Source organism: Octopus sinensis, linkage group LG15 (assembly GCF_006345805.1).
Source record: "Octopus sinensis linkage group LG15, ASM634580v1, whole genome shotgun sequence".
Lineage (NCBI taxonomy): Eukaryota > Metazoa > Mollusca > Cephalopoda > Octopoda > Octopodidae > Octopus > Octopus sinensis.
The window spans coordinates 52,721,927-52,743,346 of NC_043011.1; the positions used below are offsets into that span (position 1 = coordinate 52,721,927).

Consider the following 21,420-nt stretch of genomic DNA (forward strand, 5'->3'; position numbering starts at 1 on the left):
TATTATATATATATATATATATATGCGTGTGTGTGTGTTTGTGTGTCTGTTTGTCCCCTAGCATTGCTTGACAACCGATGCTGGTGTGTTTATGTCCCCGTTACTTAGCGGTTCGGCAAAAGAGACCGATAGAATAAGTACTGGGCTTACAAAAGAATAAGTCCCGGGGTCGAGTTGTCGATTAAAAGGCGGTGCTCCAGCATGGCCACAGTCAAATGACTGAAACAAGTAATGAGTAAGAGTATATGATATTAACCCTTTAGTTACCATATTTATTTTGAGATGCTGTGTTTCTTTCAATTAATTTTAGATATAACAAAGAATTTAGTAAACTAACTTAGTTATCATTCAGCTAGAGTTAGGAACATAAATTGTGACTAAGGTTTGATGGAATATTTTAATTCAGAGCATTTGAAAACAAGACATTTGTACTCAGAGCCAGAGGCAGTTTCAGCCGGGTTGGTATCAAAAGGGTTAAACAACACATGCACTGACAAGGAAACCCAGGAAGACATGGGGCAAAGTACTGAAGGACGACCTCGGGACACTGAACCTTTCAGAAGAGATGACAAAGGATCAAGATAGCTAGTGCCTTGCTGTACTCAAGTAGACTTGTCCTCCACAGCAGAAGTGTTAAGGCTGCTCCACCTGATGAAGGGGATTGGTCTGCAAGAGCCCTGAGCTGGTGCCATGTAAAAAGCACTCATGCTGGCACCACATAAATGTGCTTGTGCCGGTGCCACATTAAAAGTACCAACACACTGTAAGGTGTCAGGAAGGACATCCAGCCATAGAAACCATGCCAAATCAGACTGGAACATAGTGCAGCTCTCTGGCTTGCCAGCTCTGGTCAAATCGTCCAGCCCATGCCAGCATGGAAAGTGGATGTTAAATGATGATTTTACATTACAATTAGTAAACAATAGCAATACTACTTACAGATATCCAACAGATTTATTTATATCTTAATCTAGCGTCATAAATGAAACCTCAAAGAGAGCAGTAACTCCAAATAAGAACTAACTTGGACTGTGAAAATCCATCATCATCATCATTGTTCGACCATGGTCGAGACAATGGAATTTACCATGCTACGCCAGACTTCACGGTCCATCATGGCATTACGGAGGTCCTGTATCCCTGGAGATTACATCAGGGTAGGAGAGTAGAAATTACCTCTTTTTCAGCTCTACAACAATGTCCAGCAAACTGCACAGCAGTATGGGTAGCAGTTGTAAAATGCTGATCATCATTTAGTTCTAATTAAATATTTAATGCTCACTACATTAAATATGCTAATTGTAACCTATTGTTTTTTTTGTTGTTTGTTTGTTTTTTTTCCACTGATTTGTTTTGTCAAACCTACACTGATAGTCGTCCATTTTGCTATTTTACTTGGTTGCTATGTAGGCCCAGACTAAATATAAACTAGTATTTTATAAGTGGTTGTTTGCTACACATCTGTGACCATGAAAAAAAATAGATTGACATAAAGTTTACTCGGCTTTATTTCTGTCATATATTAGATAAAATGTCATTGTCTTAATCAACACTTTACTGCTTATTGTTCTAACGTTGTTTCATCTTTGCTTAATTCTCTCTCTCTCTCTCTCTCTCTCTCTCTCTCTCTCTATATATATATATATATATATATATATATATATATATTTATATATGCAGGTGGCACGTAAAAAGCACCCACTACACTCACGGAGTGGTTGGCATTAGGAAGGGCATCCAGCCGTAGAAACACTGCCAGATCAGACTGGGCCTGGTGCAGCCTTCAGGCTTCCCAGACCCCAGTTGAACCGTTCAACCCATGCTAGCATGGAAAGTGGACGCTAAATGATGATGATGATATTTACTTTTCACAACTTTCCATTATATCCTAGTTTCTGTATTGAGTTGCTTGTTTAGTGGACTGTAACATATTTCATTTCTATACGTTTAACTCTTTAGCATTTAAACCTGGCCATATCGGTCCAAATAGTCTACCTTTTTTTATGTATCACCTCGTTGAAATCTGAAAGATTTGTGATTAATTCAAAACAATGTGAATAAAAAAGCATTCCTGTTGACAGAGTAATCTGAATGCTAAAAGGTTAATACTACATTTCATTCAGTCTAATAAACAAAGTGTCCTCAGGTACTCCTATTCTTACACATTTCTATAAACTGTGTTTGAGTTTTGAACCTGGGACTGAACACATAAAAGTCAGTTTGGTTTTTTTTTGTTTTTTCTTTTGTACTATTTAGCATCATCCCTTGAGATGGAACATTTTAAACTTTACTATATCCACATTATTTTGATTTGTTTGATCTCAGATCATTCCTAGGTAGGGTATCTTTTACTTGTTTCAGTCATTAAATTGTGACCATACTGGAGCATCACCTTGAGGAATTTTAGTTGAACCCTCCCCCCTACTTTTTTATGTGATGTACTTATTCTATCAGTCTCTTTTGCCAAACTGCTAAGGGACATAAACACATCAACACTTGTTGTCAGGTGGTGGTGGGTGACAAATACAGATTTACACACATGCATACACACACACATATACACAATCATCATCATCATTTAGCTTTTTGTTTACCATGCTAGCATGGATAAGACAGTTTGACTGGAACTAGTAAACCAGGGAGCTGTACCAAGCTCCAGTCTGATTTTTGGCTTGGTTTCTATGGCTGGATGCCCTTCCTAACATTAACCACTCCAAGAGTGTAGTGGGTGCCTTTTACATATCACCAGCACTGTCCATGACTGTGCTTTCACTTGGCCTGACAAATCTTCACAAGTACAGCAAACTGCCAAAGGTCTCGATCATTTGTCATCACCTCCATGAGACCTATCATCTGAAGATCATGCTTCACCACCTCATCCCATGTCTTCCTGGGTCTACATCTTCCACAGGCTCCATCCACAGTTAATGATCAGCACTTCCTTATGCAGCTGTCCTCGTCTATACACATCTTATGACCATACCAGCACAGTCTTCTCTCTTGCACACCACATCTGATGCCTCTTATGCCCAGTTTTTCTCTCAAGATGCCAACACTCTACCATACATGTACACTGACATTGCACATCCAGCAAAGCTTACTAGCTTCATTTCTTTCAAGCCTTCACTTGTCATCTGCAGTCATAGCTTATGTTTCACTGCTGTGTAACATGGCTGTCCACATACAGGCATCATACAAAATACCTTTTACTCAGAGGGAGAAACCCTTTGTTATCAACAAAGTTAGAAGCTCTCTGAACTTTGCCCAGTCTATTCTTATTCTAGCAGCTATGCTCTCAAAACATCCACCTCCACTGCTGACTTGGTCACCCAGATAACAGAAGCTATCAACTAATTCAAAATATTTCACCTGGCATTTGACAGAGTCTACTTTCTGTACATTTCTTATGTTTATTGTACCTGTACCCATCATACCCTGTTAACCTTCATATGATATTGCTGCACCTCTTATGTGTCCATAGCTTGCACTGGGTACACCTTATAGAGTTTCTATATATGCCTTCTTTACATATATCATATCAAGTAGGGCCATTGCCCTGAAGGGATTTGTGATTTGTCTGCTTTCCTACTTACTAAGACTTTGGTCTTTACTAAATTAACTCCAAGGCCCTTCGATTCCAAACCTTGTTTCCACAACTGAAATTTCTTCTCTTGTTCTGGTAGTGATTCAGCTATAAGAACAAGGTCGTCAGCATAAAGGAGCTCCCAGGAGCTGCCCACCTTAAATTCTTCTGTTATTGCCTGGTGGACTATGATGAGCAAGTCCTAATTAGTTGGGCTATGACCTTCTCTGTAACTTTCATCGCCTGATCTAACAGGTAATAATACCTCTAATTATTTCTGTCTAAGGCATCACTTTTACCTTTGTAGCAGTTGACAATGGTGCTACTACACCAGTCATTGGTTGGACTCCCTTGTGTTATACAACGGGCTTCTTTCAGTTTCTGCCTAAGACTCTAAAAAAGGGGACCCAAGGGTCAGATGCTGGTGGTGTTATACTGTGTAATAGATTCAGTCAACCACCCAACTACAACCATGGCCCCTCTCACAGATTTCTCTCTGTCTACTCTATTTTCATTCACATGGCTCTTGTCAAACAAGGGTTCTGGTAGAGGAAAAACATTTGTAAAAAATTTTGTGTGGATTTAGACCAGGAACCAGGAAGAGATCTGTTAACCATATGCACTCATACCTGTGATCACTGATTTAATGGATTCTAAATATTAGACCTATATCTCTACTGATTAGCAATGAGTTTTATCTATTACTGATTTTGTAATTGGTCTGTCATGTTTAAACCAGTCTATATCCTCTTTACAATCTCTAGATATTTAGATTAAGTAATCAGAATTAAGATATGCATCACTGAAGATAACCCCAGAGGTTTCCTTTCTAACTTTCCCTCACAAATCTTGGAGATCTTGCAAAATGTTCATGGGTGTGGGCCTAAGAATAAAATTAAAAAAAATCTTGTGGGTGTTAAAAGTTTTTTTTCTAGGTTTATTGACCTTATTTTCATTAAATAACTGTGTGTTCAATGACCTTGTGGACAAGAGCATTGCTACTACTATTTAATATACTACTATTCTTCAAGGTGGTGCCCCAGCATGGCCACAGTCTAATGACTGAAACCAGTAAAAGGTAAAGGTATATGATATATAATTACATTAATTATTTATATGATACATAATTATATTGTTCATTACTATTTTTCTTTATTCAAAATAGTAGAATGAGATATAAAGTAGCTAATGGTAGCAGGTTCAGAGATTGTTTTGAAATGCCCTTGATGGCATGATATGTTATTTGAGGTGCAGACAGTAGAATTGATAAAGTGAGAAACAAAATATCTACTTTGCAGTATTTAGTTACTTTCTGTGTGTAATTTGAAATCAGATCACTTGGTGGTTTGCTTTATTTTTTTGTCCCTCTGAGGTTGATAAAATAGTAATAAAAGTACACGACCTAATCAGTTAATCTTGCTTTCAAAATCTGTGATCTTTCTTCCTATGTTAAAAGGCACTGACACTTGACAGAAGGCAGAAATGATAATGTTGGGTAAAATACTTTTCCCCCTTTTATGTAGTTATGTCAATGTATATTGTTCTGCGATCAAATCCTGTTTGGGTGTTTTGTTCTTTTCATGCCTTTAGGGTTGGATGCAGAGAGTATCAATGATGTAGTGTTATCATTTAACCCTTTAGCATTCAGATTATTCTGTCAAATGCAGTGTGTATTTTGAATTAATACTATACTACCAAATCTACCCATCTACCATGGAGACATAAAATGAGGGAGGGAAGTCATAACAGCAGTATGTATTGAGAAATGTGTAAATGGACTTGATAGACTACTGGGTGATGTCTAAGAGAAGTCACATTATTGTTGGTGATACAGCATTCTATTGCAGCTATATGACATGTGTTTGCAACAAAGTGACATGTAATGATGATTCACTCCCGAACTGACATAGGCTCCCAGTCTCTATATCATGAATGGTTATGTGGATCACTCCTAATGAAAGCCAGAGCTTCCTTCGACCACTACATAAAAAGTATTAAGAAAAAAATGTTATTTAGATATACTTTCATTTTAGTTGTATACACTTAAAGTTCACAAATTTCCTTATTTAAATTATGAATCATATTCCTTTTGATAATATCAACATGATTACAAAACTTCTTTGTAGAAGTTTCTTTACAAAACTTCCTTCGACCACTACATAAAAAGTATTAAGAAAAAAATGTTATTTAGATATACTTTCATTTTAGTTGTTTATACTATTTTACACTTGTTTATACTCTTATACACTTAAAGTTCACAAATTTCCTTATTTAAATTATGAATCATATTCCTTTTGATAATATCAATATGATTACAAAACTTCTTAGTAGACGATACTTTCTATTTGGTCGACACTAATTTTCAAATTACTGAAGTCCATTGCTCTGCTCATGGCGATGTATAACTGACCATGTGTTAACATCGGAGTGGGTAAAATTATACCTGCATGATCTAAAGTCTGGCCCTGTGCCTTGTTTGCTGTGAATGCATGAGTGGAATCTTTAGGGTTGCAAAAAATCAAACCAAGACTTACCTCTCACTATTCTATGCGAATAATGTCTGGATGTTCTGGTTCCATGGGTTATTTTGATTGACAAAACTGAGATGTAAACAACAGCCATTTCGAATCCTGCTTGAGACTGACACACTTCAATAACCACTAAATAATCACACACACTTTTTCCATTTTATTTTTGATATTAACTGTTCTTGCAACCCCCTTCGTATCTACAATGGGGCCATGAACTATATAATGATAATCCAGAGTTACTTGTGGTTGGTGATTTTTTTAATCAAAATGCGAAGGTGGTTTATCAATTCAAAAATCGATATCCACAAAATAATCATACTTTCTGATTTTTCTAATGCTAAAAAATGTTCCTGGCAACCGTCTTTGTAATCCCCCAAAATATTGTAACCATTGGTCCAGCCGTCTGGTCATGAAGAGGAGACAGGCAAAGAGAAGGGCAGATGGACATAGTGCCCATTATAATAAGATAGCAAATCTGCCCATCTACGATGGGAAATAAAGGGATAGTATCGCAAATCTAAACCCTCTAAATTCACGATATAGGGGGTGGGGAATCCAGAGTTAATCCTTATTGCTGGAATTTTAACAAAAAAAAAATCAAAAATGATTTATTAATACAAAACTTAACATCCACTAAATAATTGTACTTTTTCACATTTTTGCGCTAAAAACCTTCCTGATTATGTCCTTCGTAATCCTGATAAACATCATGACCATTGGTCTAGTCATTTGACTGTGAAAATGAAACAGACAGACAGATGGACATAACGCCCATCTCCTAATATAATAATGAGTGTAGTGTTTGTATAGTGTAAATGGACTTGATAGATTACTTGGTGATATATTTGTCCAAAATCACAGTGTAGGAGTAGGAGAAAGAGTTGTATAAATGAAGGGAGAGGACAGAAAATAGTAATTCAGTGAAGGAGAAGTAGTGAGAGTAATAGCCCTGACTGTGAGAGAGTGAGAGAAAGTAATAGCAATGGAGAAAGGAAGGGGTGATTGATGAATAAGGAAGGAAGGGGTGAAAAAAATCACCATTACAACTTTGTGTGAGTATATGATTGATTGATTGATTCTAGTTTCAGCTTATGAGCTGTGGCCATGCTGGGGCACCGCCATTTAAAAGAGATACGTATTCATGCCTACTTTCTTTGCAGAGCGTAGTGTATGTATGTATGTAAAAGAGATGTATGTTAGTGTGTGTGTGTAATGAAAATGAGATGGTGAACGTTCAATGCTGAAAAGAAAATTCAAACAGCATTTCAACTCTGCTTGAGTATGTGTATATGCGTGCATGTACAAGGGAAGTATGTGAATGTTTGTATCTGTGATTATTATGTAATTTATTTATATATAAAATACTATAACTAGCCGTCATTTTTGATGGCACAGGGTCAGCCAGTTATAGTAAGATTATCTTATGACTTTGAGATTTAAATGATGTAATTGTTTATTTTTAGAATGGCATTGTAGGGGAAGTGTGAGAGGCTACATCTTGCCAGTTTGAACACAAAACAGTTCAGATGTTTGGGCCAGATATGGCCAATTTAAACACTAAGGGGTTAAATTAACTACTTCACAGTACCACTATAATGTTAGAAATTATTGTATTATTATTATGTCTTTCATCCTTTTGGGGTTGATGTAATCAACTAGTCCCCTCCCCCAGAATTTTAGGCCTTGTGAAAGGATTATTATTTTTTTTATTATTAGAGCAATCAGGGGAGTGGAATTGTTTACTTGTTTGTTACTATGTTTCTGACCAAAATACTCTCCTTATATGTTTCAATTAAATTCATCATCATCATCATTTAATGTCCGCTTTCCATGCTAGCATGGGTTGGACGGTTTGACTGAGGACTGGCGAACCAGATGGCTGCACCAGGCTCCAATCTGATCTGGCAGAGTTTCTACTGCTGGATGCCCTTCCTAATGCCAACCACTCCGAGAGTGTAGTGAGTGCTTTTACGTGCCACCGGCATGAGGGCCAGTTAGGTGGTACTGGCAACGGCCACATTCAAACGGTGTTTTTTATGTGCCACCTGCACAGGAGCCAGTCCAGCGGCACTGGCAATGACCTCACTCGAATGTTTTTTCATGTGCCAGTAAGGCGACGCTGGTAACAATCACGCTCAAATGGTGCTTTTTATGTGCCACCGGCACAGATGCCAGTTTGCTGCTCTGGCAACGATCATGCTCAGACGGTGCTCTGAGTGCTCCACTAGCATGGATGGTTGTGAAATCATTAGCAGAGCACTTCATGAAACACTTTACTGTGTTCTTGATAGCTTCCTTTATCTTTTCCCAGTTCAGATCCTGACAGAGTGAATTGTTCATCATCCAACCCACTTCTGGTTGCCAAAAAAATTCTGTAATTTTCTGAGGGTTAATTCACCTAATTGGTGATTGTGTGGTTGAGAAGTTAGCTTCCCAATCACATGGTTTAGTGTTCAGTCCCATTATGTGGCACCTTGGATAAGTGTCACAGCTCTAGCCTGAAAAAAGCCTTGTTAGTGGATTTGGTAGACAGAAATTGAAAGAAGACCATCATGTGTGTTCCATTGTCTTGACATCATGTGAAAGTTGTAAATGAGTTTCATGTTTGGTCCTACTGCATAGTCTCTTGGACAAGCATCACTGCTGTAGCCTGACCAAAGCCTTGTTAGTGGATTTAGTAGATGGAAACTGAAAGAAGGTATCGAGCTGGCAGAAACGTTAACATGCTGGGCGAAATGTTTAGCAGTATTTCGTCTGCCGTTACGTTCTGAGTTTAAATTCCACCGAGATCGACTTTGCCTTTCATCCTTTCGGGGTCGATAAATTAAGTACCAGTTATGCACTGGGGTCGATGTAATCGACTTAATCCCTTTTTCTCTCCTTGTTTTTCCCTTCTATGTTTAGCCCCTTGTGGGCAATAAAGAAATAAGGAAACTGAAAGAAGACCATTGTGTGTGTGTGTGTGTCTCTCTCTCTTTGTTTTGACATCATATTAAAGTTGTAAATGAGTGTCACAATCACACAAGCAGTGTATGACAGATATTAATTGCCAATATTCTGCATGAACATGTGTGGCCATGGGGAAATATTATCTTCCTTGGAAACAGACGAGGGTTGGTGACAGGAAGGGTATCTGTCCATAGAAAATGTACCTGAAATAAATTGTGTCCGATCCATACAAACATGGAAAAGTGGATACTAAATGATGATGATGAATGATATAAAAATCATAATTAATAATAATCTTTCCCTCTATCTAGGACGACAGCCAGAAGTGATTTTATATTCTATGCAGATAGATTGGTAAGTTAGCATGTTTTAAACTTACTTTTGTTTTATTAGAATGAAACAACCATTCATAAGATTTTATACTTTGCTTTGGTGATACCAGAAATTACACTTCGATTTGGAGAAAAAAAAGTCATATGGCATTTTAGATTCATAACATTTTACTTCTTATGAATACTTCAGCTTAAAATTCTATAATAAATATATTTTATCTTTTATGTCTTACTTGTTTCAATCATTGGACTGCATCTATGCTAGGGCACAGTCTTAAAGGGTTTTGTCAGATAAATCAACCCCATTATTTATTATGTCTGCTACTTATTCTGTCAGTTTCTTTTGCCAAACTGCTAGGTTATAGGGGCATAAACAAACCAATACCAGTTGTCAAGTGGTGGTGGGGGACAAACACAAACACACATTTATACATATAAACTTACATATACAGCAGGCTTCCACACTGTTTCCATCATCTGCATTCTCTCACAAGACATTGGTTAGCCTGGGGCTGTTGCCCAAGGTGCTGCACAGTGGGACTGAACCCAAACCCACATGGCTGCAAAGTGAGCTTTGTAACAGCCTATTAACTAAATTCCTAATAGTGGTGCTGGTGCCATGTAAAAAGCACCCAGTACACCCTGTAAAGTGGTTGGTTTTAGGAAGGGCATCCAGCCAAAACAGACACTTTAGAATCTGATGTGACCTCTGGCCTAGCCAGTTCCTGTCAAACCATCCGACCCATGCCAGCATGGAAAACAGACATTAAATGTTGATGATGATGATAGAATTTGACAATATTCACTGATATTTCCTCCATCATCTCAATTCTTACAGTTCTTCCATATAACATCTATTAGCATAATTGGTGGTGTGCGTCCCCTTCTATCTGTATTTTCCCCCAAAATGAGAGTTCTTTGGTTCTATTATCTCTTGGACACTTGATGGTGTTGATGTAATTGACTGACCACTCCCTCAAAATTGCTGGCACTCTGCCTTAAAGAAATCATTATTAAGACTGTTATTATCATCATAAGCAGAATGGTTAGTATACCAAGCAAGATGCTTAGTGGTAGTTTGTCTGTCTTCATGTTCCAAGTTCAAATTCTGCCAAGGTTGACTTTGCCTTTCATCCTTTCACAGTCAATGAAATAAGTACCAGTTGAACACTGGGGGTGATGTAACTGACTAGCCTCCTTCCCCAAAGTTACGCACTGGGGTTGATGTAATTGACTAGCCACCTCCCTCAAAGTTTCAGGCCTTGTACCTATAGTAGAAAGGATTACTATTATTGAATTGATAAAATCTTCGAAGTGCTTTGCAGTATTTACTTCGGCTCTTTATATTCTAAGTTCAAATTTCCCCACTCCCACCTTTATAGGAGTCAATAAAATAAATCTTCAGTCAAGTATTGGAATTGGCTAAATCTCTCCCCCAACCCACCCCACCTCCTCAAAAAAAAAAAATTCAAGCTTTGTGTTTATCTTTTATCTTTTACTCATTAGACTGCAGCCTTGAAGAATTTTTAGTTGAATGCATCAACCCCAGTTCTTATTTTCTTTTTAAGCCTGATACCTATTCTATCAAACTGCCAAGTGATGGAGACGTTAACCAATACCAGTTGTCAAATGGTAGAAGGGGACAAACATAGGCATAAAGAGAGATAGAGAGACGCACACAAACACACACACATAATGGGCTTTTTCAGTTTCTGTGTACCAAATCCACTCACAAGGCTTTGTTTGTTAGCCGAGGCTATAATGGAAGACACTTGTCCTAGGTGCCATGCAATAGGACTGAACCCAGAACCATGTGGTTGTGTAGCAAGCTTATTACCACACAGCCACTCCTGCGTCTATACAAAACATTAACCCCAAATCTGCTTAGGTCAGCTTTGCCTTCCATCATTTGAGGCAGTGCTTTTCAAACTTTTTGCTGGAATGGAACCCCAAGGAAACATTCCACTGGCTCGAGGAACCCCTGAGCAATAATTTAATAGTCTTATGCACACATATCTGCACAGGAGAATTAAAAATTACTGCCGATTTTAGCAGTTTTGTAACTTCTTGCGGAACCCCTGGACTGTACTGGCAGAACACTAAGGTTCTGCGGAACCCTGGTTGAAAACCACCGATTTGAGGATTGATGTAATGGTGTATCTGTCAAGTATGGAGTTTGATGCAGCTGACTTCCTTTCTCCCCCCCGAATTTCTGACCTTGAAACAAATTTACAAACACAATTATTATTCATTTACACCAGAAAAAAAATATTAATGGGTTAAACTTACCCCACATCCCCCTTGGAGTTGATAAAATGCAGTATTGGGTCAAGTGATTGATGGTGTCTCTTACCTCGCTTTAAGCCTTGTACTTCTGTCATAAATCATTGTTATACAATCAATCATTCATCCATAAGTGACAGGAAAAAATAATAGGAAAATCCTGAATTCTGTATTTTGTCTGTCTTGCAATTAGATACCTTCTATATTAAGTAGAGTTTTTTTCCCCAGACAACAAGTCTGATCTCATATCTGCATTGTCAACTAACAATAATGCATTGTTTGTTTTATTTTTTATTTATTATTATTGTTATCTTATTACTGTCTCTGAGACAGAACACATGTTAACTAAACAATAAGAGAAATGAAAGCTACGGAAGACATTGAAGTATTGTGATAAAATTCCTTTATGGTCACTTGAGTATTCTGTGTACATGTGTCTATGTGTATGCATACACACACATATATATATATATGCATGTATATATACATGTAAATGTAGGTACGTACATATATGTATGTATGTATGCATATATTTTATTTATTAAATTATATATATATATATATATATATACACATACACATACACACACGTGTAATACTTGTCCTGCAGGAAAGAATGACATGTAAACAATTTTTCATGAAATGTCTTTACTGAATACTCACAGGCATGGCTGTGTGGGAAGAGGCTTGCTTCCCAACCACATGGTTCTGGGTTCAGTCCAACCGTGTGGCACCTTGAGCAAGTATTTTCTACTACAACCTTGGGCCGACCAAAGTCTTGTGAGTGAACTTGGCAGACAGAAACTGAAAGAAGCCTGTCATACGTCTGTGTATGTCGGTCAGTTTGTTCAACTAAAACACTTGAAGGCAGTGCTCCAGCATGGCCGCAGTTAAATGACTGAAACAAGTAAAAGAATATTTAATTTACATTGTTTTTATACATACATGCTTTCATGTATGTGTATTATTATTTAATATCCTGGTAAACTTACTGCATGTCTTTCTATTACTTCCCCTCTTGACTTTAGATCCTCTCCTCTTTTTTATATTGTTTCTCTCTTCCTCTTCTCCTCATCAATTCTCTTTATCATTCTCCTCAAGTTTTCCTACTTAAAGTATAGAACCTCAAATATATATATATATATATATATATATATATAGGCGCAGGAGTGGCTGTGTGGTAAGTAGCTTGCTAACCAGCCACATGGTTCCGGGTTCAGTCCCACTGCGTGGCATCTTGGGCAAGTGTCTTCTGCTATAGCCCCGGGCCGACCAATGCCTTGTGAGTGGATTTGGTAGACGGAAACTGAAAGAAGCCTGTTGTATATATGTATATATATATATATATATATATATATATATATATATGTGTGTGTGTGTGTGTCTGTGTTTGTCCCCCTAGCATTGTTTGACAACCGATGCTGGTGTGTTTACGTCCCCGTCACTTAGCGGTTCGGCAAAAGAGGGACCGATAGAATAAGTACTGGGCTTACAAAGAATAAGTCCCGGGGTCGATTTGCTCGACTAAAGGCGGTGCTCCATCATGGCCGCAGTCAAATGACTGAAACAAGTAAAAGAGAGTATATCTCCTCCACTGCCACATAAATTGATTCATAAAAGTTAATATGTGGGTCTAGGGTTACACACAGAAAAGAAAATGTTTTATTTCAGCTGTTTTAACTTCTACTTACTGATACAATATAGGATGTTTATCTAATACCTTTTTCCGTAACACCTATGGAATATCTTGTGTGATTCAAAAGGAATTTTATGAGAAAACGCAAGACAGCTAAAGCAAACACTCACCAGGAGTGGCTGTGTGGTAAGTAGCTTGTTTACCAACCACGTAGTTCTGGGTTCAGTCCCACTGCGTGGCACCTTGGGCAAGTGTCTTCTACTACTATAGCCTCGGGCCGACCAAAGCCTTGTGAGTGGATTTGGTAGACGGAAACTGAAAGAAGCCTGTCGTATATATATGTATATATATATATATATGCGTGTGTGTGTTTGTGTGTGTGTATTTGTCCCCCTAGCATTGCTTGACAACCGATGCTGCTGTGCTTATGTCCCCGTTACTTAGCGGTTCGGAAAAGAGACCGATAGAATAAGTACTGGGCTTACAAAAGAATAAGTCCCGGGGTCGAGTTGCTCGATTAAAGGCGGTGCTCCAGCATGGCAGCAGTCAAATGACTGAAACGAGTAAAAGAGTAGGTGTTGAAATTGACTTTTTAAAAATATAATTGCACTCATTTTTGTCAAGTATAAACTAATGTAGATTATTTATTCCAAAGTATGATAACAATCTGTAAACTCAGCGGAAAAAAGAAAGTCTGAAATTCCAGGTGTTTTGAAAAACAGCAATGAATAAACTGTGTCATAAATCCAGGTGTGATATGAAATATACACAAGATCATGATTTTTGACTTCTACTAAAATCATATATAAGGGTTAAATAGGTATTATATTTTATCTGTTATGGTGTGTTTGTGTGTGTGAAGGTACATGACCTAATGGTTAGGGTGTTGCACTGATGATCTTGTGATCACGGTTTCAATTACCAGACTGGTGGTGTGCTGTGTTTTTGAGCAAAACACTTCATTTTACGCTGCTCCAGTCAACTATAATTGGGTAACTCCTGCATCAGACTGGCATTCAGTCCAGGGGGAGATGTTAGCCTACCCACCTAGCCACCAGCTCGGTATCAATACAAAAAGCTACAATATTGCAAAGAAGTGCATTGTGACTAGTGTTGTATAACAGCATTTTATGGTCTGAAACAGTAATATATATATATATATATATATATAATTCAACTAAGTCAACAAAGTTTACTTTAGAAGCGTTGAGATGTATTGAAAAATACAGATAAGGGGATAATTTTATTCTCAAATGCCGGATAATGCTAATAATATGGCATGAACAGGATAAAAAATTCATATTTTGCAGGAAAATCTGTCGGTGGCCAGCCATGAGACTCGAACTCACATCCCTGTGATTCAACTTATGTTGAAAATCAACAAACAAAGTTTGCTTTAATGTACGATACCATATTATAAAGCTAGATTTATATATCCTAAATTTGCAGAAGAATTTGTTGTTTGGGCAGTTTAGCTTAATAGTAAAGCACTTGATGTGTAATCACAGGGATGTGAGTTGGAGTTTCATGGCTGGCCGCCAACAGATTTTTCTGCAAAATATGGATAGTTGCTATATTATTAGCATTATCCTGCGTTTGAGAATAAAATTATTTCCTTATCTGTATATATATATATATATATATATATTGGGTTGTACAGAAAGTTTGTGCTGGTTTTTAAAGGAAAGAAAAAGGTCAATAAATACTTGCCATTACATTTTTAATCAACCAAATATGAATAATTTTGTTGCACAATGCTTCTCCATCTTTCCTTTAACTTGAAAATACCCTCTTCCTAGAATTGAGGTGGTTTCATGGCAAAGAATTCATCAAGGTATTTTTTTATGTCATCCAAGGAATTGAAATTTTTACCATTAAGACTATTCTGCAGACACCTGAATAAGTGGAAATCCGAAGGAGTAATATCTGGTGAATATGGAGGGTGGGATAACACATCCCAGCCGAGCTGCAGCAATTTTTGTCAGGTTCCCAAACAAACGTGCGGTCTTGCATTATCATGTTGGAAAACAAGACCCTTCCTATTGGCCAACTCTGGATGTTTCTCTTGAATTGCTGCTTTTAACTCATCCAGTTGTGTGCAGTATTTCTCAGAATTAATTGTCTGGTTACTTGGGAGAAGCTCATAGTACAGAATTCCTTTCCAATCCCACCAGACACAAAGCAAGACTTTTTAAGGGTGAAGACCCACTTTTAGAGTGACTAAAGGTGGCTTATGTCACTTACTCCAGGATCACAATTTGCTTTAAAAAAGGCGCATTTTCATTCCGTTTATAAAGCAAATCACAGATGGAAATGCGATCCAGAAGGTTCTTCTCACTGAACTCATGTGGCACCCAAACATCATAGCGATTTGTGTACCCAAGCTTTACCAGGTGCTCATGAACGATGGATTTTGATATGTTGAGGCTTTCTGCCAATTCTCAGGTTGTGCAATGTGGGTTATTCTCAATTAATGACTTGATTTGGTCATCATCTGTAGTGGATGGTCTGCCTGATCGCTCTTTATCAATAAGGCCACAATCTCCAGCTCGGAACCTTGCGAACTACTTCCATACAGTACTTTCAGATAAAGAAACGTCACCGTAAACTGCGCATATTTCTTTGGTTGCTTGTGAGGCATTTTCCCCTTTACGGAAAAAGAAAAGCATCAAGTGCCAAAAATAAACTTTCTTATCTTCCATTCTAAAGGGTTACAGAATTAACATAGGTTATAGGAACATAAACCTTCTTCCACGAAAAGATAGCTTAAACTGCTCTAAATGGAGGTGTAGTCAAATCCTATTTTATGGACTCAAAGTGTCAAGCAGTAAACAATCTCTGAAGAGAAAGGAGACTATTTGGAACTAAAAGAGTTGGCTAACTTGGTGTAAGATAAGAGATAGGAATATTTTGGATATTTTATAAGAACACTACATGTAAAATCACAAGCAAAAGAAATATAAGAAAACAAATACAGTTTGTTCAGTCTTGCAACATGTTTTAAATGCATGGTATCAGAGATTGTTTAAAAAGCACTTTTTAGCTCTATATCAGAAAAGTAGATTATCACTGATTCTCTTCTGATTAGGATGATAAGATTGTGCAGTTTCATTGATTTATAATGAAACTATAGCAGTTGTATGATTTTGAACTAAATTGAATTAGAAACTTGAATGAGACATCCATGTTTTTTTTTGACATTTGAGATATGGAACCATGTTTGGAACATGACATGGAAGAAAAACATTTTAGTGCAGTTTTGTGTTGTCTGGTTGATGGAACTCAATATTTTTTTTATTAAAGAATGACAATGCCAAAAGTTTTTTAAAAAAGTTCCTCCTCTAGAGTTATTCAATGCCATTCTAAAGGCCAAGTAGATGAAAAAGTTATAGATGTATGGCTAAGTATGGAAAAAAATGGTCTAGAACCCTTATAATCCTTTAGTATTTAAACCGGCCATATCCGGCCAAAATATTTAATCTGTTTTATGTTCAAACTGACCAGATCCAGGCCCTCACACCTACCCTACAATGTTATTCTACATTAAGTAATTGCACCATCAAGATCTTGAAGATATGAGAAAATGCATGATTAATTCAAATCAATGGGAATCAATAGGCATTATTATGTTTGATAGAATAATCTGAACACTAAAGGGTTAAAGGAATCTACAACCATTGAAACACACATTGAAAGATATGAAAAATATAGTAAGGCAATCATTGCCTGTCATTTAACAATAATTCTTCAATCTCTTGATGTTGTTTTGAACAAAGCATTTCTGGATGAAGCTAGGAAGTGATGGATATCATTTCACAAAGTGGCAAAAACAAGAGATAATCTGCAAAAACTCTAACTTTGATACTGTTGCCACTTGAGTTTAAACTAGCGCGGATTGGTTTATGGTTCAAATGCACAAATAACAAAAGACAGAGATAGGTTATGGAACAACAAAATGTGTTAGTTTGACACTCAGAAAAAATGGGAAAGTTTTTAAAGTTTTGAGCCTATGCTTTTTGACAGAAAGGATGAGTGAAAAGAAAATGGAGAGATGATAAAAAAAACATGTCTGGATTAAGAGTTTCACATGTGGTAAAACTGGATTGATTTTCCTGAACATTAAGTTTCCAAGACCTTTTGTATTTAAACCGGCCATATCCGGCCAAAATAGCTAATCTGTTTTATGTTCAAACTGACCAGATCCAGGCTCTCACACCTACCCTACAATGTCATTCTACATTAAGTAATTACACCATCAAGATCTTGAAGATATGAGATAATACATGATTAATTCAAATCAATGGGAATCAATAAGCATTATGTTTGATAGAATAATCTGAACACTAAAGGGTTAAAAAACTGGCTTCAGTAATAAATTGTAAAGTATCCTGCTATGGTTTGATCAGAATGCAGATACAGACCCCAATGGAAATTTAGATGATGAAGAGAATAGACTCTGATGAAAAGTTAAATCTAGAATGGCTGGGATTGTTTGGAGAATCAGATGGTGAGACTTTTATGGGTTTTAAGTGATAAATTCATTTTATGGACAAGAAAGTTTTTAGCCTATGCTACAGTCTTTGCTCAATAGTTTTAACCAAATGTTATTAACCCTTTAGTGTTCAGATTATTCTGTCAAATGTGATGTTTGTTTATTTAAAATGGTTTGAATTAATCCTGCATTATCTTGTAGTTTAGCTATTTCAGTGATGTGATTTTTTAAGTTTTAGAATGACATGGTAGGGCTGAGGTGAGAGGTGAGATCTGGTCAGTTTCAATATAAAACAGGTTAAATATTTTGGCCGGATATGGCCGGTTTGAATGCTAAAGGGTTAAGCAAAACTATGTATCATGGGCTGCTTAAGAACTTGTTTCAATTCCTTTTAGTGTTTTAACTTTGCAGCAAAATAACATTCATTTCTTAAGAAAATATCACTAAAATGGCTGTAGTGTTGAGGTAGATTGAATTATGCAAGAGGATGAAACATGTTTCTTGTTTTTAGTTACAAAAACTGAAGGTCACATTACAAGGGTCGACTGAAAAGTTCATAGTGATGGAATCTGACCAAATGAGATTTATTTTTCTTCATAGCCCTCCTTGTGGCCCATACACTTCCTCTATGTATTGCAGTGCTTGGATCCCATTAGTGAAGAGGTTTTCATCATGTTGGTCAAAAGAGTCATCAATAGCAGATATGATGCTGTCATCACTGTGATACTGGTTCCCAGCCAAGTGTGTGTGTGTGTATATATATATATATATATATATGTGTGTGGAGGCGCAATGGCCTAGTGATTAGGGCAGCAGACTCGCTGTCGGAGGATCGCGGTTTCGATTCCCAGACCGGGCGTTGTGAGTGTTTATTGAGCAAAAACACCTAAAACTCCACGAGGCTCCGGCAGGGGGTGGTGGCAATCCCTGCTGTACTCTTTCAACACAACTTTCTCTCACTCTTTCTTCTGTTGGCCTGCTCGCTTAGCCAGCGGGGTGGTGTCATTTCAAGGCTAAAACAATGCGAAGCACATTGTGACCAGCGATGTGTAACAACATCTGATAGCCTGGTCGGTCACGGTGATATATATATATATACACACACACACAAATGTATTATGAGTCCAACAGCCGTTTCTGGGGGCTCAGCAATCCATAATAATACCTTTATTCCACCCCTTTATATATAAATGTATGTGCATGTGTGAAGGCGCATGGCTTAGTGGTTAGAGCATCGAGCTTACAATCGTGAGGTTGTGAGTTCGATTCCCGGTCCGGGCTGCGTGTTGTGTTCTTGAGCAAGACACTTTATTTCATGTTGCTCCATGTTCACTCAGCTGTAGAAATGGGTTGCAACTTCACTGGTACCAAGCTGTATCGACCTTTGCCTTTTCCTTGGATAACATCGGTGGTGTGGAGAGGGGAGACTGGTATACATGGGCGACTGCTAGCACTCCTTAAACAACCTTGCCCGGACTTTTGCCTTGGAGGATAACTTTCTCGGTGCAATTTCATGGTCATTCATGACTGAAGGGGGTCTCCTTCTGACAAGTTGAAATACTTTGTTGATTTAAAGAGGAAAATGTAATAAGTGCAGGCAACTATATTTATGTTATGTATGCGGATGTCATTTGAATTGAAAACATCAGAAAAATTTTTGTGACACCTCTCTTTTCTTTTTCTTTTTTTTTCTCTTTTTTTTCATTCTTCCATACAGGCTTTTTTTTTTTCAATTTTCCCCACTAACTTCCTCTTTCATTTTCTGCCTGTTGACTCATTCTCTAAAATGAAGGAGAAGACAAGACAAGGAAAGAAAAGTATGTCACAGACAGCCTTTTTGTTTGTTAGTAATGAAGACAAGGAAAAAAGTGACTAGTTTGCAAGATCAAAGAAAACAACCCAAATATAAATAAGGCTCCCATGGAGAATAGGGGTGCCGTTGGTGACCTTAACATTCAACGAGAGATTACCAGATTACCGAACTCTTTCATTTTACATATGTGTGTCTAAGCTCGAACTTCTGTGTGTTGTGGGTAATCTTTCAGACAACATGTGTGTGTGTGTGTGTTATTTGTTGACATGCATACTGGTTTGTGTTCATGGGTAGGTGTGAGCTGCAGACAGATGTACATAACACTGAATAAGTGGGTGTTTGTATATGGTGTAAGCTGTTGACATGGATATAGGTCTGCATTTGTATGTGGAATGTTATCTGTTCTCTTTCCCACACTCCCCGTTTCTCTCTTCTTCATTTATCCTCTTTATTCTCCTCTAAGTTGTCCACTGAAAGACGTAACTGCATCCACTTTCTGTCTCTATACGCTTTTTTTCTTTGCAGCTTGACAACATACTGATGTAAATTTATTATAGACTAGCAGTATCGCCCGGCGTTGCTCGGGTTTGTAAGGGAAATAACTAATATAAGCATTTTTAGAGAGTTATAGCCAAAAAATAGCAAAAAAATGCATTAAAAATGGGGAAAAAATGATGGTAAATTTTTTTTTTAAATCGTTGACTCATCGTAGACATTTTTAGAGAGTTACTTCCCTTATATAATAGCGAAAAAATGCATTAAAATGGGGAAAAAAATGATGGTAAATTTTTTTTAAATCGTAGACTCATCGTAGACACGTGCTAATACCCAGAAGGGCTTGATATGAATCACGACTATAAGATACCCGGTTTTGGTTAAACTGCACTGCAAAATGTGGGAGTAGATAGGAATCTAAATCGTAGGAGACAGACACACAACTTGACTTTTATATATAAAGATATACTACATGGATAACTATTATAAACATTCCTCGTTGGCCAGCTGTCTGTTTATATTTTCCAAGTAATTCAAGCTTGTTGTCATTCTAGAATACGAAACCCAGCACTTTTGTTGTAGCAATGCTTTTAAATTTCGTAAAAAATACTGCTTGTTGCAATGTTGATGTAAGCCATGTTTGTATATATGAATGGGTAATTGGATCAGTGTGTGTGTGTGCGTGAGTTGGGTCAAGTTGAAGTTTTAGAAACTGCACAGATTTATAAGCCTAATAGGCTTAAACTTACTCGAATGACTCATCACTTGCTTTGGGGAAAAAATTCCCCTGAAGCTTTCATCGGTCACTGAACTTCTTGACAGCATTGCAGAGATTGTTTGATAACTTCCTGTTGTAATATCTTTTCACATCTGTTTTATAAGGGAAACAAATAACAATTATTATCACCTTGCAGTACTACAGTGTCTAATTACATAGGTGAGGCAATGAGGGTCTACATGGTCACCAGACCTGCAAATAACTGCAACTTAATCTCCCAATTTCACCATACTTCTTTTACAAAAAAAAAAACACTTTATGTGGGATATGAAGCTTAAAAAAAGTACAGGATGGCTATGGCTGGAATGCCTTTGATCATATGTCTTCTTGATCAAGGCTTACCTTGAGCTAAATAATAGCAACAGACCAAGCAAAGGAACACACAGTTGAATCAGTTGCTGTTCCTAGCACTTGACTATACTTATTTTATTTACTTTCAAAGGATGAAAGACCAAAGTTGCTTTCTGTGGAATTTGAATTCAGAATGCAAAGGGACACATAAATACCAAAAAATATTTGTTCTACACT

The 21,420-nt window shown here is 37.3% G+C and overlaps 1 protein-coding gene across 1 annotated transcript in view; it reads left to right on the forward strand.

The window, feature by feature from the left end:
• LOC115219758 (uracil phosphoribosyltransferase homolog) overlaps window positions 1-21,420 on the forward strand; it is a 63,461-nt gene that overhangs the window by 20,805 nt on the left and 21,236 nt on the right. The window contains exon 2 of the mRNA XM_029790001.2: window positions 9,375-9,417. Coding sequence (XP_029645861.1) covers window positions 9,375-9,417 — 43 coding nt within the window. The remainder of the gene's footprint in view (window positions 1-9,374; window positions 9,418-21,420) is intronic.